This window comes from Camelus dromedarius, chromosome 1 (genome assembly GCF_036321535.1).
Source record: "Camelus dromedarius isolate mCamDro1 chromosome 1, mCamDro1.pat, whole genome shotgun sequence".
Taxonomy (NCBI): domain Eukaryota; kingdom Metazoa; phylum Chordata; class Mammalia; order Artiodactyla; family Camelidae; genus Camelus; species Camelus dromedarius.
Window position 1 is genome coordinate 69,377,926 of NC_087436.1, and position 26,242 is coordinate 69,404,167.

The 26,242-nt window shown below is 37.6% G+C and overlaps 1 protein-coding gene across 2 annotated transcripts; it reads right to left on the reverse strand.

The window, feature by feature from the left end:
* Nucleotides 1-438: 438 nt before the first annotated feature.
* LOC105090960 (UDP-glucuronosyltransferase 2C1) lies at nt 439-18,428 on the reverse strand. Of its 2 annotated transcripts, XM_010982375.3 has the most exons (6): nt 17,689-18,428; nt 13,975-14,123; nt 12,069-12,200; nt 6,937-7,024; nt 5,372-5,591; nt 439-1,573 (listed from the first exon to the last, which is right to left on the reverse strand). In XM_010982375.3, exons 1-6 carry the CDS (start codon nt 18,407-18,409, stop codon nt 1,294-1,296), a joined length of 1,590 nt encoding a protein of 529 aa, XP_010980677.3. In that variant the 5' UTR covers nt 18,410-18,428; the 3' UTR covers nt 439-1,293. The 2 variants fall into 2 exon arrangements, with proteins under 2 accessions (XP_010980677.3, XP_031325754.2); XM_031469894.2 differs by lacking the exon at nt 12,069-12,200.
* Between the last annotated feature and the right edge of the window lie 7,814 nt (nt 18,429-26,242).

Below are 26,242 nucleotides of genomic sequence, written 5' to 3' on the forward strand. Positions count from 1 at the left end.
GACCTCAAGGCCAAAACACTGGCAAACATACTAGAAGACAGATTTTTTAGGAAAGAAATTAAGAGACATCTTCATTTGTATTAAAATACAACTTGTGTCTTCATGTTTACCGCAGATCTCTGGCTGATACTTTTTAACAGAAGTCTAAGTAGTTGTGATTCATACAGTGGTCACAATAAAGTTCTTGAGAGAACCAGGAGAAGTGATAGGGCAAAGTAAAAGGAAGAAATGGGCAATGTCCTGAGTCTATGATTAGATGGAAAAATCACCCCCTTAGCAAAGAGCAGTTCTCAGAAATGGACTCTCCCCCTCAAAGTATCTGCAGTGCGGCTGTAAGTAGTTTGCTTCTACTATACAAATACTTATAAGTAAAATTAACATAAAAAAGAATTAAATAAAATTACTAGTTACTTTATTTTTTAATGGAGGCACTGAGGATTGAACTCAGGACCTTGTATGTGCTAAACACACACACTACCACTGCACTTTACAACCTCTCTTTAGTTACTTCTATAAAGTAGGTATTAAATTCCAGTCATTTACTCCACTGTACCATCAATCATGCTAACTTATGAAGTTCAGCTACTTCTCTGAAGCTACGAAAGTGTTACAATCCAAATGAAGAATTAACATTATTAATTTCCAAATGAAGAGCAATCTACAAATCAAAGGCGAAAAAGCGTGTTTTGTAGTGCAAGGGGGACACAGTCTGACGTGTCAGATGAAAATAAATTGATGGTATCAAGTGTGCTTTACTGCAGAGGAGAAACCCTGACAGCCTCCTGATCTCCCTGACCTGAAGGGAATCTGGCTGAGTGTGCTCTGCACTACTCTTGCCTGGTTCCTTTGGAGAACATGCAAGAACTATAACACACTGGGCCCAGGATGACGTTACGTATTTAGAAAGTGTTCAGTGTGATCAATGCTGAAAACGGAATTAACCATTTTGTTCCTAAGGCCTCAGACAACATCACAATTTGTTGAACTGAAAGCTGTGAATAAAGCACTAAGTCTTTATGGTAGCAACTCCATGTGTGTATTTATTTTCTCTTCTTAAAGAGTAGGTTTTTGGGAAAGAATTTGAAACCTTAATTCTAAATCTTGTGGCACATTTCGGGGGTGAGTCTTTGATCTTTGATTTGATAAGCTGAGAAATGGACAAGAACCCTGAAGAGTAGGAGAGGAATCAGTTCAAGTCAGTGGATGGATTGATTTGTATGGGCCCCACCATGGTTTCCACCCAACTTGTTAAAAAAAGAAACAAACAAAAAATATCAACAGAAAAACCAAATCCTATTCTCTCTTTTTCTTCTTTGTGGTTTTACCAAACCTCGAGCAACAAAACAGGCAACATTTAGTGACCAAAAATATAATAGTTGCCACACAGGCCAGCAGGAACCCAATCACATCCAAAGAGTGGTGCTGGTACCAGGAGAGGTTGTGGAGGGCTGGGCGCAGGTGCTTGGCTCCTTTGTGGCGCATGACAAACTCGATCCAGAAGACTGCTCGGTCCAGGGGCTTCACTGGCTGATCGTGGTGGATTCTTGATAACTTCATAGCATTCTCTTTATAGCTGAAGATTGAATATATGGATAACGACTTGAAAAAACCATTAAGGATGTGGTATACCTAAAATTATGTTATATGTTATTAAAAGTATTTTAAATAGTTGTATAATAAATGATGTCATAAATAACATCTCCAAGAGCACCAAAGCATGTGGGTTTGTTTCCTCTTGAAATATTTCTATATAGTGGTCTATCAGCTGGAATTTTTTGGATGCTTCATATTGTAAATAACAATTGGAGGTAGGGGAGGAAAGAACTATTGGAAATAGCGTTTTCAAAGTTCAGATATAGGAATATGAATACAGCATTTTACCCTCATTTGCTGAGGGGGTGGTATTGAGAACATGATAGTGACAGGAAGCAGCACTGAGGGCAGGTCTGTGAGAGAGGAACCCTTCCCCCACCCCTCCACCTTCCCCAGGTTTGATCTGGAGTGAGGGTGTTAACAAGAAGCTAGTGTTCAACAGCATCAGGTAATGGTTTCCCTCCATGATCTTCATGGCCCTGGCATTTCATATGAAAATATAAGAAAACTTAATGTCACCCAATGGGCAAGAAGTAGGTCCCTAGAGTGAGTAGATGCTGGAATCTTTGCTTCAGGCTACAGAGGGATGCAAGCGCCAGTGGTGCGATGAGAAGTGACAAGAGCTAGAACACAAACCCTCTGCCTTCTGTCAAGGGACAAAAGACCAGGCCAGGGTTTTGTTTTATGTTTTGGATGGCTGACCTAGAAGAAGCATTTTCTCAAATTTTTGAAGAAGGTAAAGGAGGGAGTTCATTCTCCCACACTAAATTGTAGTCATCGTTAAAGGAAAATACGAAACATTTCATTGTCCTAAACTGTGGAACAGCATAGAGAAAGTCTGAGGAGAAATGTCAGCCAAAAAATTATTGTATAAATCCCTGTTGCCCTTTGTTTTGAAAAAAGCAAGGCAGGCCTTTCTTAATACACAATATTTTAAGGAATAAGTATTCGGGATATATTGCAGGCAAACAAGAATGCAACATCAACAAAAGCTCCACAGATCAAAGTAAAGCATTATCAGGTAAAAAATTAGCAAGAACAAAACCCGTCAGTTACAGAAATACCATTATAGAACACAAAGTGCGTCAATAAATCTACATAAATAGAAAACTAAGGCTAAACAGTATTGGAAATTGTAGTCTAGACAACATGTGTATTATATAAGCCTTTATAATGTTATAATGATAATACATCAAACAAAAATTAAGATATGATATTTAAGAGACATAAATGTGAAGTTGAGAAGGGACTTCATATTGGAGAGTCTTTCAATATTGGCCAAAATTGGAAGTATTTTAAAAATAAATATTTTAACCTATAATGTCAATATTTGCTCAAAGATTTATATGGAATTTTTAGTAAGAATTTATTTGATATTAAAGTAATATATAGCCAAACCTTGCAATTTTTAAAATTTTAATATTTTTTCAACAAATATATTTATTTGCTTTATTTGAACTACAATATCATGATAAATGTAATCATTCATGTTGAGAAGTTATGATCACAGCTAATCACTATGTTGTACAAAGTTCAGCAGAAGGTATTCATTTTGTTATATAAAGTCTGACTCTTTGATCAAATCTCTCCACTCCCTGAACTCCTAGGCCCTGGTATATACCACTCTGCTCTCTAGTTCTTTGAGTTTGTCCCTTTAGATTACATATATAAGTGATATTCAGTATCTGTCTTTCTCTTTCAGGCTGATTTCACTTAGCATAGTTGTCACAAATGGCAGAATTTCCTTCTTTCTCATGACTGAAAAATATTCATTTATATGCATATACCACATTTTCTTTATGTATTCATCCACTGACAGACAGTTAGGCTATTTTCCTATCTTGGCTATTTTGAATAAAGCTGCAATGAACATGTCAGTGCAGATATCTCTTTCATATTCTATTTTCATTTCCTTTAGTCATAATCCCAGAGTGAGATTGCTGGTAGTGTAATTCTGTTTTTAATCTTTTGGGGAAACTCCATATTGTTTTCCATAGTGGCTGAGCCTATTTTTATTCCCATCAACAGTGCCCTAGAATTCCCTTTCTTCACAGACTCACCAACACTTAGATATACCCAGTGTTTTGATGCTGGCCTATCTGACAGGTGTGAGGTGATGTCTCACTGTGGTTTTGATTTGCATTTCCTGATGTTTGGTGATGTCAAGCCCCCTTTCATGTACTTGTGGACTATTTGTATGTCTTCTTGAAAAAATATCTATTCAGTAATTGTAGTCATTTAAAAGTTATTTTGCTATTGAGTTATATGAGTTTTTGTATTTTGTGTATTAACCCCTTACTGGATATGTAATTTGAAAATACTTTCTCTCATTTTGTAGACACCTTTCATTTTGTAGATCACTTCTTTTGCTATGCAGAAGTGGTAAGTTTGATCTAGACTCATTTGTTGATTTTTACTTTTGTTCTCATTTGTTTTACTTGTGCTGTTAGTGTCATTTCCAAATATTATTGCAAAGAGTTCAAGGAGCTTTCCCCCTATGTTTTCTTCTAGGACATTTTTATGGTTTCTGGTCTTACGTCTTCAGTACATATCCAGTTAATTTTTGCAAGTAATGTTAGATAGGAGTCCCATTTCATTTTCCTTTATGTGATTATCCAGTTTCTCCAGCACCATTTATTGAAGAGACTACCCCTTTCCTGTTGAGTGAGTATTCCTGGCTGTTTTGTTAAATATATTTAATCTTATATGCGAGAGATTATTTTTGGCCTCTCAATCCTGTCCATTGCTCTCTGTGTCTATTTTTATGCCAATACCATACTGTTAAAATTAGTATTCTTTATAGTGTAGTTTAAATCAGGAAATGGGATGTCTCAGCTTTGTTCTTCTTTCTTAGGACTGCTTTGGCTATTTGGGATCTTTTGTGGCTTCATTCAAATTTAGGATTGTTTTTTCTATTTCTGTGTCCCAGGCTGCTTTAGAGGCTAGTCCACATTTCTTTCCTGGTAAGAAACTCTTTCTACTTGGAAAGATCTCTCCTGGTCATGAGCTACGATGGCTTGGGGATGGGATGATGCAATCAAACGAAACTGTCTTCATTCTGTCCTTAGGTGACTATTCTCAGGTTTTTCTGTTCCACAGTGTTTTTAAAATCTCTTATATGGAGTTTAGAACTCTCCGAGAGCTGTTTTTGTCCATGGATAGCTGTCTAATGTTGATCTTTGCCAGGGGACAGGGAAGCTGGCATCGTCTATGTCTCCATTTGGATCTCTTAGTTTTAATTCACTGTATTAATCATGCTTTAAATTAAAATATACAAATATTGGATATCTTTAATTAAAAAGTAGCATAATCCAATTTTTATACAATTATTTCTGTCTTTTTTTTCCTATTTATAAATTAGCACAAGGAAATATCTGAAGTAAAATTTCTGAACTGGATTTTGGTTATAACTGCATGAGAGGAGTTAATTTTTTATTTTATTTCTGTATGTTTTGTCATATTGCATAAATCCTTTTAGTGATTATATCTACAATTTTAAGAAATGAGTAATAATATCATTAATAAAAAGACTTGTGTCTCTGTAACAGTAGCTTCTTTTTTTTTAAATACGTTTACTAATTTTTTGAGATTGTAATCCATTGCCCAGTAACAGTAGATATGAAAATTTCTTCATAAAAATTAAGAAGTGTAAAACAATCATACTTGATATTATTTATGTCCTGGTGATTGTGTAAAAGTAATCAATTTAAAAACTGAAACAGTTTACTCCTTTTAAAAAACAAGATGATTCTCAGAAAAGGATATATTCTATACTTACAAAGGGTTGTTAATAACCTCCTTCAAAGCATTCAGCAGATCAGAACTTGTCATTGTGTGCAAATCTACTTCAACAGCTGCCCCTTTGACTTTTACGCGAGCAATATTATCATGCTGATCACCAAACAAGGGGATTCCCACCATAGGCACCCCATGGTAAATAGCTTCATAGATCCCATTGGTTCCACTGTGAGTGATAAAAGCTCTGGTTTTGGGATGGCCTAAAAAGAGAAAATATATAAATATCACTATTCTAAGTTGTAAGAATTTCAGAAACAGAAAATCATGACACCTGTATAAATCACTAATTCAGTTAGGCAGCATTTCCCACACAATTCTGTGCCATGAGGCTTTGTATACATTTCTACAGGCTCTAAAGAAAGTGACAATTATTCCAGGCTGAGCAGCAATGAATGATTCTAGCAATTAAGTCATTCCACAAAACCCTGAAGGTTTGTGCAGAGTCAACTGAAGGAGAGTGGTTGCCATGGACAAGTTGCTGGTGCTGCGAATACAACAGTAGAAAGGAATGAAGGGATTTCAGAAAACAAATGCTCGTGTGGATGGGGAAGAGGAGCTGATATGTGTAGAGTTTCAATGTGAGAATGTTGGCATAAGAGGCTAGAAAGTGTAGATTATGGCAAGTTCTTGAGGTACTCTAAGAACATGGGATTTTGCACCTGATGTTATGGTAATATGGAATCGTGAACAATATCATAGATGGTGAAAGGGATTGTCAGAATTTTTTCAAATAGTTATAGTGGGGAAAAGAGAAGAGAGATGGGAGGGAATGGATACAGAGATTCAGGAGGCTCTACAATATTCTATACAAAAGTTAGTGAGAGTCAAGATCTAAAGCATACTGACTCTGATTCTGAGGCGGGAGAAGTTGTATTATAAATGGGAGAATTATAAATTCCTTACTTATGTTGGAACTTGACAAAAATTCTATTAGTAATCAAAACTCTAGTCAGGTTCCTCAGAATGCTCTTCCCAACCAAGCACTGATTTGGGGGCTTATGTGTTTATCTCTATGTTGCCCAATTTTAGCAAGAACCCTATTGAGTCTATTTTGCTAGACTTCCCCATCCCTGATGTCCAGTCACCCTTACAGCTGTTGCCTCATTCTTCATCATCCCCCAAGTGATGTCTGATCACGCTAGCCTGCCGTCAGCAAGAATCAGATTAGGTCAGTTTTGCCAGAGTTCCCTTTGTCTCTCTTATTTCCTCATAGTAAATTTTCATGCAGTGACATAATATTCAGCATTTTGGCTATTAATTTCCAACTTTTCTCTTTTTCATTCCGAGTCAAGTCCAGTTTCTCTGTCTCACTGTCAAAGTCCATTGCAGTAGGACCTAAACATATCATGATGGTCTTAAATAAAGTGTGCCTTACAATCTTTAACCAGAATCATGAATAATTTTTCTTTAACAGGTTTCAGAAGAAATGTGAAAAAGGCACTAAGGGCTTTGGGTTTTTTCCCTTATTTTGAAGACAAATTTCTTGAATTTATTTGTTAATGAGTAAACTCAACTCTGTTTAATTTTTTTTCTCTCTGGTCTTACCAAGAAGATCATTCTGTGGAATCCATTCATATAGCTGGGTATTGGCTCCAAGTGTATCTGGTTTCTTTCCTGTGTATCTCCACAGAACCTGTTAAGATAAATGCCTTTACTCTATTAGAAAACTTTTAGAATAACATCCTGTCAAAAGGAGGCAGTTAACTTAGAATTAATCTAGTTTGATGTCTCCAGGTAATAGATGAGCACACTGAGGCCTGAAGTGATTATGTAATGAATGTTTCTAAACTGTGGATGCTACAACCATGTTTTCAAGTGCTTGCAATAATCCTAATGTATCTAATATAATTAGATTGATTCTAATTTAGTAGATGAAGACAATCTATATCTGAGACAACTACATATTGTTATTAGTAGACTGTTCTTATAAAGGGGATTTTTGAAACAGTTTTCAGAGGCAAATGGAAAGGATATGACCTTTCTCACTAAGAAATTATTAGTTCTTTCACCTTTGCTGAGCTTTGCTATATATTTGGCAGTAACATAGAAGCAAGCATTGCCTTTTTTATTATAGTAAAATGTACATAAAGATATTTAGCATTTTAAAGTATTGTAAGCATAGAATTTAGTGGCATTAAGAACATCCACAATGTTGTGTAACCATAAGAACTATCTATAGCACAAATGTTTTCACCATCCCAAACATAAATGCTGTATCACTAAGCAATTCCCCTATTCCCCCCAATTCCCCAGTCCCTGTTAATCTCTATTCTTCTTTCTATCTCTATGAGCTTGACTACTCTAGGTACCACATATAAGTGGAATCATACAGAATTTGTCCTTTTCTGACTTAGCATTATTTCACTTCATATTATGTCTTCAAGGTTCTTGTATGTCATAACACATTAGCATTTTCTGTCTTTTTAAGGCTGAGTAATATTTCATTGTGTATATATCACATTATCTTTATCCATTCATTTTTCTTTTGTAAATAATGTTGCTGTGACCTTTGGTGTACAAACATCTGTTTGAGTCCCTGATTTCAATTCCTTTGGATATATAGTCAGGATTGGAATTAATGAGTCATGTGATAGCTCTACGTTTAACTTTCCAATGTATCACAAAAATGTTTTCCACAGCAGATGCATCATTTTGCACTCTGACCAGCAATGCGTGAGGTCACATTCCTCCATATTCTTACTAACACTTGTTAATTTCCTTTAAAAAAATAATAGCTATCCTAAGGACTGAAGTGGTATCTCTTTGTGCTTTTGATTTGCATTTCCCTAATGATCAATGATGTGGAGCATTTTTTATGTATTATTAGCTATTTGCATATCTTTGTTAGAGAAATATTCAAGGACTTTCCCATTTTTTCAGTTGGGATTTTATTGTTGGTGTTGAGTTGTAGGAGTTCTTTATAAATTGAGCACATTAATTCTTTATTATATACATGATTTGCAAAGGTTTTCTCCCAATCTATGTATTATATTTCAAAATGTCTTCTGATGCACAAAATTTCTTCAATTGATGTATTTCAATTGATTTATTTTCTTGCTTGTACTTTTTGTGTCATACCTATTGAAATCATAGCAAAATCCAATGTGATGAAATTTTCCTCTAGAATTTTCTTATAGAAGTGTTGCAGTTGTACCTCTAAAGTTTAAGTCTCTGATCTATTTTGAGTTAATTTTTGAATGTAGTGTAAGATACGGGTCTAATTTCATTCCTTATCATGTGGCTCTCAGCTCTTTTCTGCTAGTTCTCTCATTTTTCTCATAAATAGATGCTCTGGAAATTCTTGATATTTTGATGTGCCTGAGGGAAGAGTTGAGATGAAGGTCTTCCTACTCTGCTATCTTGGTCACACTTCCATCATAACCTTTTACAATCCTATGTAAAACCATTCATCCTCTCCCTAAGTTCATTTCTCATTTTAATTGTTTGCATCTACTCTTTTTTTTCCCTCTTTGCAATTTAGCTAAAGTTTTGATGATTTTGCTGACCTTTTCTAAAAACCAGCTTTTGGTTTTATTGATTTTCTCTGTTTTTTTTTTAAACCTTTTTGTTTTGTTTTGTTTATTTTACTCTAATCTGCATTGCTTCCTTCTGCAAGGTTTGGGTTTCGTTTGCCTTCTTTTTATACTTTTTGAGATATAATATTAGGTTATTGATTTTACAATATCGTTCTTCTTTTTCAATGTAGGCACTTACAGCTATAAATTTCCTTCTGAGCAACAGAAGGTGGCAGAGGAGAGGGATGTGGAACTTACCTCTTTCCACAAATATATCAAAAATACATCTACATGTGGAACAATTCTCACAGAATACCTACTGAAAGCTTGCAAAAGATCTCATACAAACAAAGTTATAAGAATGATCCTCATGTTACCAGGTAGGACAAAGGAAAAATGAAGAAGAATCAGGATGGGACTTGCACCCCTGGGAGGGAGCTCTGAAAGAGGAGGGTTCCCTCACCCTAGAAAACTCCTTCACCAGCTAGGAAGTCTGCCAGGACAAATAATGGGCTTCAGAGGCTGGAGAGGCAATTGTGGGAGCTGGCCTGCAGACCTACAGTACAGAGAATGACCAGTACATATGGTCCTTGCCATGCTACTGCAATTCTCAACCCAAGATACTTGCTTGTTTGTGTCTACAAAACTGGGTGCTAAATCTCCCAATGTGTTTACAAAAATAAACAAATGAGATCTAATCTAACTTAAAGCTTTTTCACAGCAATAGAAACCATAAAAAACAAAAAGCCAACCTAGAGAATGGGAGAAAATATTTGTAAACATTGTGATCAACAAAGACTTAATTTGGAAAATACACAAACAGCTCATACAACTCAATAACAAAAAAACCAACTACCCAATCAAAACTGGGCAGAAGACCTAAATAGACATTTCTCCAAAAAGAACATACAGATGGCCAACAGGCACATGAAAAGACTGCTCAAGATCACTAATTATTAGAGAAATGCAAATCAAAACTACAATGTAGTATCACCTCACCAGAGTCAAAATGACCATTATTAAAATATCTACAAATAAATTCTGGAAATAGTGTGGAGAAAAGGGAACTCTCCTGCACTGTTGGAAGGAATGTAAATTAGTGCAGCCATTATGGAAAACAGTATGAAGGTTCCTTAAAAAACTGAAAACTCTTACCATAAGATCCAATAATCCCACTCCTGGGCATACATACATAGAAAACTAATTTGAAAAGATACATGAATCCAATGAATACAATGTTCATAACAGCACTACTTAACAATAGCTGAGACATGGAAACAACCTAAATGTCCATTGACATGACTGGATAAAGAAGATGTGGTATATCTATACACAATGGAATACCACTCAGCCATAGAAATAATGAAATAATGCCCTTTGCAGCAACATGGATGGATCTAGAGACTATCATAGTAAGTGAAGAAAGTGATACACAGAAAGGCACATATTATACGGTATCACTTATATGTTGAATCTAAAAAAAAGTATATGTGAACTTATTTACAAAATGGAAAGAGACTCAGACACAGAAAGAAACTTATGGATATCAAAGTGGAAAGGGAGTGGTAGGGATAAGTTGGGAGCATGGGATTAAGAGATGCCCACTGCCATATACAAACAGATAAACAGCAAAGATTTATTCTGTAGTGCAAGGAACTCTATTCAATATCTTGTAATAGATTGTAATGGAATAGAATCAAAAGAATATGGATATATATATAACCTAATCATTTTGGTGGATGCCTGAAAATAGCACAGTATTGTTAAATCAACAATAGTTTAATTTAAAAAATACCTCTTAGACTTGCTTTCTCTGCATCTCTTTTTTTTTTTGGTTAATGTTTGCATTTATTTTAAAATATTTTCTAATACTCTTGTGATTTATTTTTTGATCTATTAAAGTTAAAGCATACAAAAACTCTGCTTCTTTATAGCTTAGCTTCATCCACCTCTTTCAGTTATTTATGCCATCAATTCCATGTTTATACACTATGTTCCTAATTACATAACTTAATAATTATTTTTGTGTGTTTTCTTTATATTATTGAGAAAGGCATGTTGGCTGCAGTGGGGCTGGGTGATGGAGACTTCGAAGCTACTGCTATTCTAGGGGGCTGAAATTGACAAAAAAAATTAACCACAATCTACTAGTCAGGCTCTCCCCTGCATATTTCAAGTGCTCAGATAGAGTCCATATTTCCAACATAGTTCAGACAGTTTCTGCTAGGACAGTTGTTGTTGAGGTAGACGGTCAGATCTTGGTGCTTTTGACTCTACCTTGATGTCACCCTTAAGCATTGTATTTTAATACAATTGAAATTTTAATATTTTCATGAAGATGCCATTTAGATGAGATGTTTAAATGGGTATTGTTTCCACAAAACATTTTTTGAAAGTAATTTGGTTATGTGCACAAAAATTGTCATGATCTTTTGGAACTTAAAATCACATATAATTTTAGCTATTTTATCTAAAGCTACAAAATAAAATGTGTCCCTGGTAGTTTAAGAACCACATCACTCAGTTATAACCTAGGATGGTATCAATAAAAAAAAAATGCATAGTTTGTGGGAATGCCATAGAGTGAACTGCATAAATGTTTTACAGTATTACTAAAATCTTTAACTGTTTAGATAGAAGAATCATTATTTAGGAGTATTCATGGAATCTAAGCTGTCAGTTCCAAGTTCAGCCAGGGCCTGGTCCAAAACCATTAATTAAAAGAAAATATACTTCCAAGACAGCCCGTGAATCAATGGTATAATTTTGAGTGTCTCTTCCTGTATTCTCTGACATGTTAGTTGTACCTTGTGTATATGCCTCAGATTTAAAAAATAAATAACGCAAAAAGAAGCTTAGGTTACATGGAAGCGTTAAAACCAGCACATAAAGCTGATCAATTGTTTAATAGGAGTGGCTTGATTTAAGCTTTATCCCATTATTTAAAGAAAATACGGCAATATGTTTTCCTATTAGTAGTACCATGTTTAAAGCAAGGTAGCCATAAAATATCCTCTTTTAACATTTAACACTTCTAATTTACAGTTCAGTTCAGTTGACACTAATAACACCAATACCTTTTCCTACACTTTAAAAGTGCACTTTTAAGGAGATCCTCATAGATTTTAAAATAGCTGCCCCTCAAAAATAAAAGCATCTGACCTTCTGTGGAATCTGGGCAAGGGCTGATGCAATCATATTAGCCTTTTCTTCTGTGATGTTTTTGACCATTGACCCCAGACTAAACACCACAACTCCATCTTCTCCAGAGCTTTGGACAAGCTCCTCTAACTCCTGGGAAGAAAACAGTCTTTATAATATGAAAGTTTCCCCTTACAAAAGTAAGTTAGTCACACAGCTTTCTCAGTGTGTCTGAATTATTAGAATAATTTGTCTTTTCATATGTTAACCATTTCAGAGCATGAAACATAGAAACTGAAATCATTAGTTATTAGGCAAATTAACAATGATTTAATTGTACAACATGGGGGGAAAAGCCAATATCTTGTAATAACTATAAATGGAAAGTAATCTTTAAAAGTTGTATAAAATAAATGATTTTCAAAGATATTTAAATTGGAAGCTCCCTTCTACTATGTTCTAGACATTTCTGAGGTGTGTGCTTTTCTGTTTACAAATCATTGACTACATGTTATCTTCTGCCATGTGTTGAGCTCTTTATATGTATCATTTAACTTAGATATATGGTGATCTTAAGATATATGTATACATTTGCAGATGGAAAAGCTACCTCAGAGAGGTTAAATAATTTGTTGAAAGCTATAAAGTAGTAGCTAAATTAAGCTTGTTGTTTATAAAGTGAATGACTATATTCATTACTCTCTATTGCTTTCCAAGAGTCTCTTCAGAATGCTCATCAAATTAGGCATTTGGTTTCCTCCTTTAAGTTAAATAGTTCTGGTGCTTCATTTCTTATTTAGCCTTGGATGATAATAAGATTATCATTCTTTTTTCTGCTGAATCATGGTCAGTATAATGACATCCTTTCGGTATAATTTACTCTATTCTAAATATGAATTTCAATTTTCTTTAATTTGGATATATTTATACATTATATAAGCTTCCACAAACACATTAAGACATGAAGTAGACATATAACTCCTGACCAGGTAAGTAAAGCAGAAATACTTATAATGCACACTTTGGGGATAATAGTAATATTATAGAAAAATTTGGCTTGGAATCCAAGATAAAAATAGCATATTTAATCATACTGAAGAAAAAAGAAGTCTTTTCCTCTTATGTTTAGCTACTAACTAAGCTAAGTCAACCAAATAAGACAAAAAAAAAAAAAAGTGTGAGACACACTGAAGACAGGGAAGAGATTTATTTTAAGTAATTAATTCACCTAATTATAGAGGCCAGCAAATTATAATCCACAGAATAGGCCATCAGACTGAAGACTCAGAGAAGAGCCCCTGTTGTAGGTCAAGTCTGAAAGCCATCTTCTGGCAGAACTCTGTTTTGCATGGGAGAGTTCAGTCTTTTCTATTCAGTTCTTCAACTCATTGGATGAGGCTCACCCACAAATGCAGAGCAATTTACTTTACTCAAGGTCCACATATTTAAATGTTAAGGTCCTCTAAAAACACCCTCACAGAAACTTCCATAGTGATGTTTGGCTAAATAGCTGAGTCCCAGGCCCAGGGTAGTTGACACATAAAATTAACCATTACAATATGTTTATAGATAGATTGACTTAACACGTGAAGTTATCACTCTCTTTAACCTAAGTTTCAATGGGAGCATGGTATTGTTGAGATACTGGGAAATATTTTAACATTTCTGCAGAATGTACATGTTCATAAAGACTTAATGAAGTATGAAAAAGTAAGGAAATACGGGGACTACTTCAACCAGATAATAACACATAATACAAAAGGAAGGCTCCTGACCTGCTGATTGCAGTCTACTAGTGTAAGAGAGTCATGGCCGCTAATTCCTGAGCATGTGTTTTCAGCTGGCAGATCAAATACTATCAATAACAAACTGGAAATCATTTCAGCAGATAAGTTCTCAAACAGGCAAAATCAGCACATTCAAGTACCTTCGGTAGGGGCTTCGCAGGCTTGCAGTGCAGTCCTCCAACAAATTCAACATTAGGTAAGTACGGTTGAGGAAATTCAAAATCCCAGTAAGTTCGAATCAACCACATTTCAGCTTTCCTCATAGTCTCACATAATGTGGTAGGTTTTCCTGAATAAAAATGAAGGATGATAGAGAGGAAACAAGCTGACATGTTATAAGGGAACTGTTTCACCATCTACTTTTCTAAGAGAAATCTTTAAACATATCGGCCCGATGTTACCTCTGTGAAATCCATTGGCCTTTTCCCCAAGAGTACAAATAGTGAGATTATCAATAACCAAAGACCAATTTAAGCATGGAACAAAGCCAAAAGCCCGCCGCTTCATCTCTGCCAACAGAGTCTTTCTGCTTGAGCTAAGCCTGAGCCCCACTCCACGCTCAGCAAGGACACCTGCTCCGAGCCAGGAACAAGAAACTCAGGCAGTGATCCTCAAACTTCTATGGTCGGGTCGCCTCCTCTTCTCGAGGACCCTCTTCAATTTATCGCATCCTTGTTGCTCCAAGAACCTCTGGTTTCTTAAAAAAACAACTTTTTTTACTGTATCCCTCTTTTTCTCTAGTGTTTTCCAGTGTGCTGTCACAACTAATTACATCTTATTGGGAATGAATTATTAAAAGGAAATTTTTTTAAGTGATTTACTCCTTTGCCATACAAAATGGAAGTTCCTGTTGGACAAGCCTTTTGTCCTCTTCGGGGAAGATATAGCAGTGTTTATTAAGCTGGTGGTGAAATATGTAGTATTTTGATACATTTAAATGACTAACTGACTAACAGGAATAAAAGTGTACCTTTGAACTCAATGGCAACGAAGTGACTATTAACAGCAGAAGAACTGAAATTAGTGACTGAGAAGTAAATAATTTCTCTTTGTTTGGAGTCCAAGCTTCATTTCTGCATTCTATTCAATTACTGTGGAGTAAGGAACCTTATCCAGAGTATTGGCGTCCTTTTGACATACATACTCAGTATCACTAATATGAAGACTCTGTAGCTTTATGTTTTCCCATCACATGGCTTTTTGAATATTCTTGATGTTCTGAGTGTGCTTAAGTTCTGATTAGCAAATGTGAGGGATTTTGAACTGACCAGGACGATCTATCTGTGTAAGAGATCACAAGCAAATCTCAGTAATTTAAGCATTTGATTCTGATAATGACAACGGTATTCAAAATCCAGTTTCATACTCAGTGCATATCCCATTTCAGTGGCTTACTGGTGTCAGCTTTGGGTATAGTCTTATTCCCATTGTGTGATGCTTCACTCTCACACCATCTTTTTGACAGGTTTATTAAGATAGAATTTATAAAAACACACAATTCCTTTAAATACACAACTGAGTAGTTTTTAGTATATTTATAGTTGTGAAACCATGTCCACTAGTATATTTTACAAATTTTTATTACTCCTCATAGAGACCCCATATCCATTGGTAGTCATTCTCCATTTCTCCCTCTTCCCAGCCCCTGGCAACCACTAATCTGCTTCTTTCTTTATTTGACTATTCCAAAGTAACCTTATTTCATTTAATGTAAATGAAAGTATACACTGCGTGGTCTTTTGTGCTGCCTTCTTTCCCTTAACATAGTGTTTTCAAGGTTCATCCCTGTGGTACTGTGTATCAGTACTTCCTTACCTTTTATTGCTGAGTAATACTTTTGTTTGGCTATACTTCATTTTGTTTATCTACACATCAGTTAATGACCATTTGGGTTGTTTCCATATTAGGCTACTGTGGATAATGCTCTACGAGCAATCATGTATATTTTTTGTGTGGACACGTGTTCATTTTTCTTGGTTATAAACCTAGGAGTAGAATTTGAGGAACATATGATTGCTTTGCTTTCTTTCATATCAATATCTTTTTGTTGTTAAATCTGCACTCCTAGGTTAGTAATCTGTTGTGTTTAATGGATTGAAATGAAGAGAATTTAGTATGAGAGTTAAAAAAAAATGCTTAATCTGCATGAAGAGATTGTGAGACAATATCTCAAACTTGGGAAAGCATTTCCCAAATTTCTGAAAACATATGCCATTTTAAATACTATGCTTGGGCATTGTTGAGTAATTAATGATTGGAAGATTATTCACATCGTTAGGAAAATGTGCATATGTTTTACTTTGTCATTTAATCATTCTACTGTGGATGTTGAGTTCAGGTACTTTGAATTTGAATGTAGACTTGTACATTTCTGTGCAGTAGAAAGACAATCTCCCAAATTATGACATTATTGCACTATAGGATTTTGATCATTTTGGGGTCTAACCTAGCACTATTACCCTAACATTTCTTTTTTCTCCAAAATGTTTAGAAATAGTTCCTCAAGTAGTTTTTTGAAAGAAATGCTGTCTTACTGGTTTCCTTCTCAATTATTTAAACATATCTATGACATGGTTCAGTTAATAACTGTATAAACTATGAGTTATATTTTAAAAATTTGAAAAGCTTTAAATACATTTTATAATGAAGATCTTACATTCTGAATAGGCAAATAATGATCTATCTTATAGTATTTTTAAATTTATGAGAGTAAAGAAACATGTTTCTTCTATTTATCAAGCCTTTATTCTTCTTTCTCAGATTATTGATTTACAAACCCCTCCAAATATTCTTAGGTAAAAACAGCTAGGAAAGAATCAGAGACCATGATCACTATGTCCTACCAGTAATTCTTCACTATGAAAGAGGTTCCACAACTGAGTACCAAACTGCTGGAATCAGAAACAAACAAACGACCTTGATCCAGCTATAGATCAGTCACTGCTTGATCTACGACTCAGAAAATGTCACCAGGATGAGATTTTAAATTATCTTTTCTCAGTTTTGCCATTTGCATCTTGGACTCTGAACAAGGGTGACTAGTGGGTACAGCAGTTTTTGCAAATAACTTTCTTTAGGGTCAAGTCTAGAGAAAAAAGCACCTTCTTCTCTTACAGAATGCCCAGGAAATGTCTCAATGCAATTTGTCAACCTTGATTATGACAGATGCCATTCAGAACATAAGGCATATTCCTGGGCAGCATAGTTCATTAGAAGCACTCATATTGTTTGTGAGTTTTGAAAAAATAATTTCACAGAGGGATTTAGAACAGATACCTCAAAAAACAAAAAAGGGAAATGGCTATACAGAACAATACATCAGAAGTACAAACACATTTTAAAAATTTTAGGAATAAACACAATTTTTAGGAATGATAGAGTATAAGAGATATATCTTTTAAAATCAGTAACAAGGAAATTAAATTTTAAACTCTATGGAACTGCAAAAGACTCCAGATAGGATGCAAACAGTAAGTCTGAGAAACAGGAAGTAAATAAAAAAGAAAACAGGGTGTATAAAAGAGGAAGTAAATAAGAGAGTAGTCCAAAGTTATGGGAATTAAACACACTGTCAGATTTGGGTTTTCCAGATACCCCCCAAAACTTAGTAGCATCAAGCAGGACTTATGCATTAATATAGAGAATATTCCTTCTCTGAAATATTTTCAGTACTCAATCTTCTAAAACAAAACAAAAAGAAAAAAAGAATTACCATTTTTTTCATTGAAAACTGTTTAGGAGCAAGAGTTTGAATCCACCCTTAAAAATATCTTTTGTACATTTTCATACAGTCAGAGAAGTATTTCATTTAACATATGAAATAAGAATCCTTATTACATGCAAATTTTTCTTACCTAAAACTTTGCTGTAATATGCATCCCATTCTGGAAATATATAATATAAATTGATTATATCACCCATTGTGTACAATAACCAATTCTTCAGCCTCTGTATAAAAGTCATGTTGTCTGTCAGTCTTGATGCAATGCCTGGAACATATGAAGAAGGCATCGGAAGCCCAGCACACAGTCTCTCAATGGTATTCCCAATGGAACAGCGTAAAGAGTATATAAATGGAATACCGAGGATCTCAGCCACCAACTCCCCACAAAAGTTTAAAGAGTCAGCCAAACAGATATCAAACTTAGCTGCCTGTAGTCTGCTGAGTAAATCCTTATTTGAGATAGCACTATCACATAGTCTTTTGGGTATTGCTAAAAGATTGTTCATCATTTCTCTAGATCTTATTAGCATGTCCCACCAGGAGAGTTTTGGTAGTTCAAAAGAAACTGTATAGATATTGGTATCGAGTTCTTCCCTGAGAGTTTCTTTAGTTACCGGAAGTTGGAAGATCTCCACATTAAAGGGAATCTTGGTATGATCAAGCAGGAGACTTGGTGAAGGTACCAGAACAGTTATCTCGTGCCCACGACGGTGGAGTTCTTCCAGAATCACTTTTATATTAATCCAATGACTAAAATCTGCAGGCCATACAAGTACTTTCCCAGTCCTTCCAGAGTCAAAGAAACCCAGATGCAGCATGAAAAGGACACAGAAGCCTTTCACAGTCTTCATGATTAACTCTCGCTGAAACGAAATCTGAGTTTAAAACAAGTGCATGACTCACAATCCAAACACATTTCCTTGTCCCGCCTAACCAATTTATAGTAGGTTGGGCTGAACTTTGAAGTGTGTACTTTGTATTATGGATTAAAACAAAATGCAGGAAGTCCTGTATTGCTATAAACTGCCCTCTTAACACTACCTTTGCTGTGTCCCATAAATTTTGTGTGGTTGTACTTTCATTTTCACTTATCTCAAGATAGTTTTTAATTTCAACTTTGATTTCATCATTGACCCATTGTTTTTTTTAAATAACGTATTGTTTAATCTCCATGCTTTCTTTTTTTTCTCCTTTGTTTCTCTGTTGTTGATTTCTAGTTTTAGGGCATCTTGGTCAGTAAAGATGCTTGAGATAATTTCTATCTTCTTAAAATTGTTGAGGTTTCTTTTGTTCTCAAGTACATGATCAATCCTAGAAAATGTTCCACGTGCACCTGAAAAGATTGTATATCCTATTTTTGGGGGGTGTAATGCTCTGAAAATATCCATCAACTCTAATTTTTCTATTGCATTATTTAATTTCTCTGTTGCCTTATTTATTTTCTGTCTGGAAGATCTGTCTAGTGATGTTAATGTGGTGTTAAAATCTCCAACTATGATTGTATTCCAATCAATATCCCCCTTTATCTCTGTTAGTAATTGTTTTATGTACTTAGGTGCTCCTATAGTGGGTGCATATATATTAACGAGTGTAATATCCTCATCTTGTATCACTCCTTTAATCATTATAAAATGTAAAATGTCCTTTTTTATATTTCTTTATGGCCTTTGTTTTAAAGTCTATTTTGTCTGAAGGAAATTAAAGAAGACTTTAAAAAATTGGAAAGATATCCCATGTTCTTGCATTGGAAGAATCAATATTGTTAAAATGGTCACACTGCCCAAGGCCATCTACAGATTTAATGCAATCCCTATCCAATTACCCAGGACATATTTCACAGAACTAGAACAAATCATAATAAAATTCATATGGAACCATCAAAGACCTAGAATTGCCAAAGCATTACTGAAGAGAAAGAAAGAGGCTGAAGGAATAACTCTCCAAGACTTCAGACAATACTATAGAGCTACAGTCATCAAGACAGCATGGTATTGGTACAAAAACAGACGTATAGACCAATGGAACAGAATAGAGAGCCCAGAAATGAACCCACAAACTTTTGGTCAACTAACCTTTGACAAAGGAGGCAAGAATATACAATGGAATAAAGACAGTCTCTCCAGGAAATGGTGTTGGGAAAACTGGACAGCAGCATGTAAAACAGTGAAGCTAGAACACTCCCTTACACCATACACAAAAATCAACTCAAAATGGATCACAGAATTCAACATAAGACAAGATACAATAAGCCTCCTAGAGGAAAATATAGGCAAAACATTATCTGACATACATCTCAAAAATGTTCTCCTAGAACAGTCTACTCAAGCAATAGAAATAAAAGCAAGAAGAAACAAATGGACCTAATGAAACTTACAAGCTTCTGCACAGCAAAGGAAACCATAAGTAAAACAAAAAACCTATGGAATGGGAAAAAATTTTTGCAAATGAAATCAACAAAGGCTTGATCTCCAGAATTATAAGCAGCTCATATGACTTAATAAGAAAAAAATAAACAGCCCAATCCAAAAGTGGGCAGAAGACCTAAACAAGCAATTCTCCAAGGAAGACATACACATGATCAACAGGCACATGAAAAAATGCTCAATATAACTAATTATCAGAGAAATGCAAATCAAAACTGCAATGAGGTATCACCTCACACCAGCCAGAATGGCCATCAATCAAAAATCCACAAATGACAAATGCTGGAGAGGCTATGGAGAAAAGGGAACCCTCCTTCACTGCTGGTGGGAATGCAGTTTGGTGCAGCCACTGTGGAAAACAGTATGGAGATTCCTTAAAAGACTAGGAATAGACTGACCATATGACCCAGGAATCCCACTCCTGGGCATATATCCAGAAGGAACCCTACTTCAGGATGATACATGCACCCCAATGTTCATAGCAGCATTATTTACAGTAGCCAAGACATGGAAACAGCCTAAATGTCCATCAACAGATAACTGGATAAAGAAGAGGTGGTATATTTATACAGTGGAATACTACTCAGCCATAAAAACTGACAACATAACACCATTTGCAGCAACATGGATGCTCCTGGAGAATGTCATTCTAAGTGAAGTAAGCCAGAAAGAGAAAGAAAAATACCATATGAGACTGCTCATATGTGGAATCTAAAAAACAAACAAAGAAACAAACAAAGCATAAATACAAAACAGAAACAGATTCATAGACATAGAATACAAACTTGTGGTTGCCAAGGGGGGTGGGGGAGTGGGAAGGGATTTCAAAATTGTAGAATAGATAAACAAGATTATGCTGTATAGCACAGGGAAATATATACAAGATCTTATGGTAGCTCACAGAGAAAAAAAATGTGACAATGAATATATATATGTTCATGTATAACTGAAAAATTTGCTCTACACTGGAATTTGACACAACATGGTAAAATGATTATAAATCAATAAAATGTTAAAAAAATAAAATGAAATTCAACTATTTTGATAGGGAGAAAAAAGGTTGAGAATGTCATACACTGAGATAGGAAAAAAATTACTCAGAATAATCATTTCAAAACTTTTTTAGGAGGATATAAAAATAAAGAACCGCACACCTATCATCAGTTAAGCTTCAAAAAAGTGTCATGAATATACAATAGAGAAAAGACAGACTGTTTAGCAAGTGGTGCTGGGAAAGCTGGACTGCCGCATCGTGAGTGGACTTAAGATGAGTTAAGGCCGTGGGACCCAAGGCCACGATCTCGCAGTATGGCAGCTCCTTGCGCATTGTTTTGGTTGGGCCGCTAACCTCCTCAAATCCCACTTCAGCTCCCTTGGCTGACACTTGGCGCTGTGAGCAGGATTGGGTGAGTGCCCCTTCTGAACACCCTGCCCCTGATGGGGATTCTTAGATGGAAACTATGTGGTCCCCTACCTCTCTATGGTACCTGGTGGCAGCCTATTTGCTGACATGGGCTCAGCCTGAGGATTGGGACACAGAGGCGCCCCTCCAGATGAAGTACGGAGGGCGCTGGAATTGTTAGAAAATAATGTCCCACTAGCCCACTGAGAGGCAGCCAGGAGGGTGGCCTGGGTGTTCTTGTAGGTTTTGCAGTGCGCTAGCCAAGACAGGAGAGAATTGCAGGCACAAGTGGAGCAGTTACAGCGCAGGGAAGAGGAACTTGAGCAGAGACTCGGCACAACAGAAAGATGCCTGCATGGTCCTATCTCTGCTGCCTCCGAGAGTGGTAAAGCCTGTGCGTCTCCTGTCCCACCATCTCCAAGAGAGGTAAGCCTGGCCCCTACCCTTGTTCCACTGCATCTATGGCCCATGGTGAGGCAGCAGGTGGAACTGGAGGAGCCCATGGCTCAGGGGGGAGCTCCTGCAGGACCACAGCAAGTGACATGACAAACCACCTATAAGTCTTACACATCAACGGAATTGAGAGACCTGGCAAAGTAGTGCAAACAATGTACGGGTGAGTCAGTCCCCACATGGCTACTGTGCCTTTGGGATGATGGGGCTGACCAGACTGAGCTGTCTCCGAAGGAGATGGGCCAGCTGGCCAGCATAACAACCATCCCCTCATTGCGGCAACAGCTGCAAACTATTCCCCAGTCTAATGCTGATGCTGGCAACCATAACACTGATAAACTGGTTGGTGGCTGCTGCACGCACTGTGTGGGACAATTTGCCTGAACATGTGAGTAAATGGACTTAGCGCAAGTTGTCTGGGAAATGGGCATGTGCCAGATGATGTTTGCTTTGCATTTCCGTAGTCCAGATGATGAGCTCCTTACAGCTTGGATGAAAGATTTGATTTTGGCTAATGGCCCAGTGGGAACGTTTGGGACCATGGTGGCGCTACTAGCACCATATGTAGACCGCCCCATACATGAAGGCTGAGGCTAGTCTGTGGGACGTAGAGGTGCGCCGAAAGGGGATACATGTTGCCAAGACTCAAGGTGAGTCAAAGACCTCCTCTGGTGCAGTGACTCAGAAAGGGAAATTCAGAGGAGGAAAAAAGGGGAATGCTCCAATTTTGGGAGGGCCCCAAAAGCTAGATTGCCAGTAAGATATGGTGTGATTTACTGGCAGCTGGCTTGAACCATATAAAATTAGATGGCCAGCCTTAGGAGGTGCTAATGGCCTTATGGAAGAAATTATGGCCTGAGCAACAATATACTCCATTGCCAACCTCCCATCAGGCCCGAGAGGTGGCCTTTGCTGATTTCCTCCTAGGCTAGGAGGAAGGCTGAGGTGTTCGGGACATGGGACACCCTGACGACCAGAGGCCACATGTTGAACTGACTAGCCACTGAACCCCTGATGGGGAAGCAAGAGGTCCAAGTGCAGACAACATACCCTATTGCAGGATGGGTACAGACATGGGCAAAGCAACCCCAATTGGGAACTGCCCAGATCCCAACTCTGATGAAGTGGGGTGCTTATTTGGAACAGATAGCTCAGTATACCACTAGCCCCTTGGCTGCAGAGTTGCAGCAGGTGTTATGGCCTGTGAGATTTGCTGTGCCTGCTGTACAGATGCTCCCACAACAAGGGGTGGACCCTGTGCCCAGTCCCTTTTGTGAAGGGAAAGGGCCACCCTCAGGAACTGCTTGGTATACAGATGGATCTTGTAGGGGCAGTCCGCCCACTTGGGTTGCAGTAGCACTGTACCGTGCCACTGAAGCCTTCTGGTATGAGACAGGAGAAGGCCAATCCAGCCAATGGGCTGAATTACAGGCAGTATAGATGGTGTTGATGAATGAACCTAGCCCCTTACAGATTTGCATGGATAATTGGGCTGTGTATTGAGGCCTCACTTTGTGGATACCCCAATTGGCCCTGCAAGACTGGATGATTGGGCACTGACCCCCATGGGGACAACAGATGTGGAAACAATTATAGGGTAAAGGCCAAGAAGGTCAGTATACTATTTACCATGTGCTGGGATACTGCCCAGCCTTGGCACCGAGCAATGATGCTACTGATGCGCTAGCCCAACTTCGCCCTGTACAGGCCATGGTTCCAGGACCCGACATAGGTACCTGGCTTCATAAGAAACCTGGTCATGTAGGTTTGTACACAATGAGGCAGGTAGCTGACCAGTAGGGCCTACATCTGAGTCATAGTGAAGCCAAAGATATCGTGCGGCAGTGCCCATGGTGTGCTAAGAAGCACCCGCACCGGCGGCGATGTCCCCAACAGATGGGGAAGATTGCACGGGGAATTCAGCCACTGCTGGTATGGCAAATAGATTAGATAGGCCCCTTTGCTCCTAGTACGGGGTTGTGGTACCTGCTGACAGTGGTGGACACCGCTACTGGCCTAGGTTTTGCCTACCATGTGCCCTGAGCTACACAAGACGCTATTATTACAGCATTGGAAGTTTTACAGGCCTTTTATGGGACTCCCTTAGAAATACAAAGTGATAGAGGGACCCCTTTTACTGCCCAACAGACCCAAGAATGGGCCAAGGAAAATGATATTAACTGGACATTGCATGTGCCTTACCATCCCCAAGCAGCAGGTATGATTGAATGATATAATGGCATATTAAAGGACAAACTGAGGGCTCTCAAACCACAAGGGAGAGGCTGGAATAGTGTCTTGCTGCAGGCGGTACGTCTTTTGAATGAACAACCTTGCTGTACAGGTATGAGCCCACTGGAAAAGTTATTGCAAGGGACCATTCGGAGGCTCAGAGCTGGGCCCATAAAGGATGCCTCTGATGTCTCAATAGTGGGGCATTAATAATATGCAACACTAGGGTGTTGAACTCAGGACAAAAGGACACCTGGACATGGAAGAATCAGGTCCAGATTGAAGGCCCCTGGCTAGCCCTTTTGGAACCATGGGGCAACAGGCTAAAGAAAGCCCTGCAGGTAACCCCCCAAGTGGGGGAATGGCCTTTTGATATACAGGTTACTCTAGGGAAAACAGGAGTGTCCCTACTTAAAGGAGCAGAAGCCCTACAGCTTTGGGCAATTCCACTGATAGCTCCCGAAGCACTCCCAGAGTGTAACCAACCTACCATGGGCGGGTTGGTATGGTACTACCGCCCAGGTTGAACAGCCCTTCCTGCCACTGTACTCTTACAAGATGAGAAAGTGGCTTGCATCCTCCCAGAAGTGAGAGATTTGCCAAGCATGGTGTTCACCTTTGCTCTGTCCTTCCACCCAGTGTAATAGCAAATACCATGTTTTCCTGGGTGCACACATTTTTGCAAGTACACAGTGTCTCTCACTGTTGGGTCTGTACTGAACTTCCCACAGACGCAGGAGATAGACTGCTGAGGCACCTCCACCCTGCGTCCAGAGCTAATGGAGCACCTTGGTTCGATGGAATGCCAACAGGACAGTGAGATCACCCTGGGACTTGCAGCGACAGACTATTTAAAAGACACTCTGACGTGAGTGGGGCAACCCCCCCCCCCACAATTGGAAGGATTGCATGGAATGGGTGGGGATGGACGAATAGTGTTCATGTAAAAGTGAGAAATTTAAGCCCTCTTTGTATTGAGCAGCAGTTTGAACACAAGGCTCCAAACCGCAGAATGGGGTGGTTTCCAGAAGGGCTATGTGCCAACATTACTTATAATGTAAATGCCTCCACCTGGTAGGATGCTATACTCTGTATTGTTGTTGTCTTTGGGCACAAAGCTCCACCCTATGGGCCAGGGTTCCCACGACCTAGGAGGTGAGTATCAGTGGCCTTGAGATGAGTTAAGGCCGTGGGACCCAAGGCCATGATCACAACATGTTTGTAGTATGAAGTAAATAATGATTGTATGCATGCATCAGTTATATAAGATTTAGAACAAAGCAAATAGATGTATGCATACGCTAGAGATATTCTGTAAGCCTCATGAACAAAGAAAATGACACTGCGCATGTGCTGGCAGAAAATAGGTAAAAGCAGGACAGGTGCACCGTAGAGTGAGCACACTACCTTGTGGCAATAGAATAAAGTGCTGTAAACTCCATGTTCGCTCTGGGTGAAGCCTGTCTCATGGTATGGCAGCTCCTCGTACATTTTTTCGGTTGGGCCGCTCACCTCCTAGAATCCCACTTCAACCTCCCTTGGCTGACACACATGTAAATCAATGATGTTTGAACACTCTCTCAAGTCATACACAGAAATAAAGTAAAAAAGGCTTAAATATAAGACATGATACCACAAAATGCCTAGAAGAGAACATAGGCAAAACATTCTTTGACATAAATTGTAGCAATGTTTTCCTAGTTCAGTCTCCCAAGGCAATAGAAATAAAAGTAAAAATAAACAAATGGGACCTAATCTAATTTATAAGCCTTTGCACAGCAAAGGAAACCTTAAAAAAAAAAAACCCAAAAAGACAACCCATGGACTGAGAAAATATTTGCAAATGAAGCAACTGACAAGGGTTTAATTTCTTGATGGATATCATCTAGTCTCTACTATTTTAGGGTTTGATTGCAATTAACATATTGAGCTCAGTTTTGTAACTACCAACTATCCTTCCCTCAGAGGACAACCACATTGAACATCTTAAAGCTTCAATAAAGACTCATTTGGTAGACTTTACCGACTTACATAGCATATCTATCTTAATATGTCCACTACTCTGATCATTTGGATTCTGTCTTCCACTGTTTGCCATGACACTTCCAGAACATCAGTTTCACTTCCTGTGGGCCATCACTTTTTCCAAGTTTCTACAGGTAGTCTGTTCCCAC

Coding starts and splice junctions, on each gene's coding strand:
- LOC105090960 (XM_010982375.3), bottom strand. CDS start 18,409: ATGAAGACTGTGAAAGGCTTCTGTGTCCTTTTCATGCTGCATCTGGGT. Junction 7,025..12,068: donor TTGCCCAGATTCCACAGAAG/GTCAGATGCTTT, acceptor TTATCTTAACAG/GTTCTGTGGAGATACACAGG. Junction 1,574..5,371: donor GAGGTTATTAACAACCCTTT/GTAAGTATAGAA, acceptor TTCAATCTTCAG/CTATAAAGAGAATGCTATGA.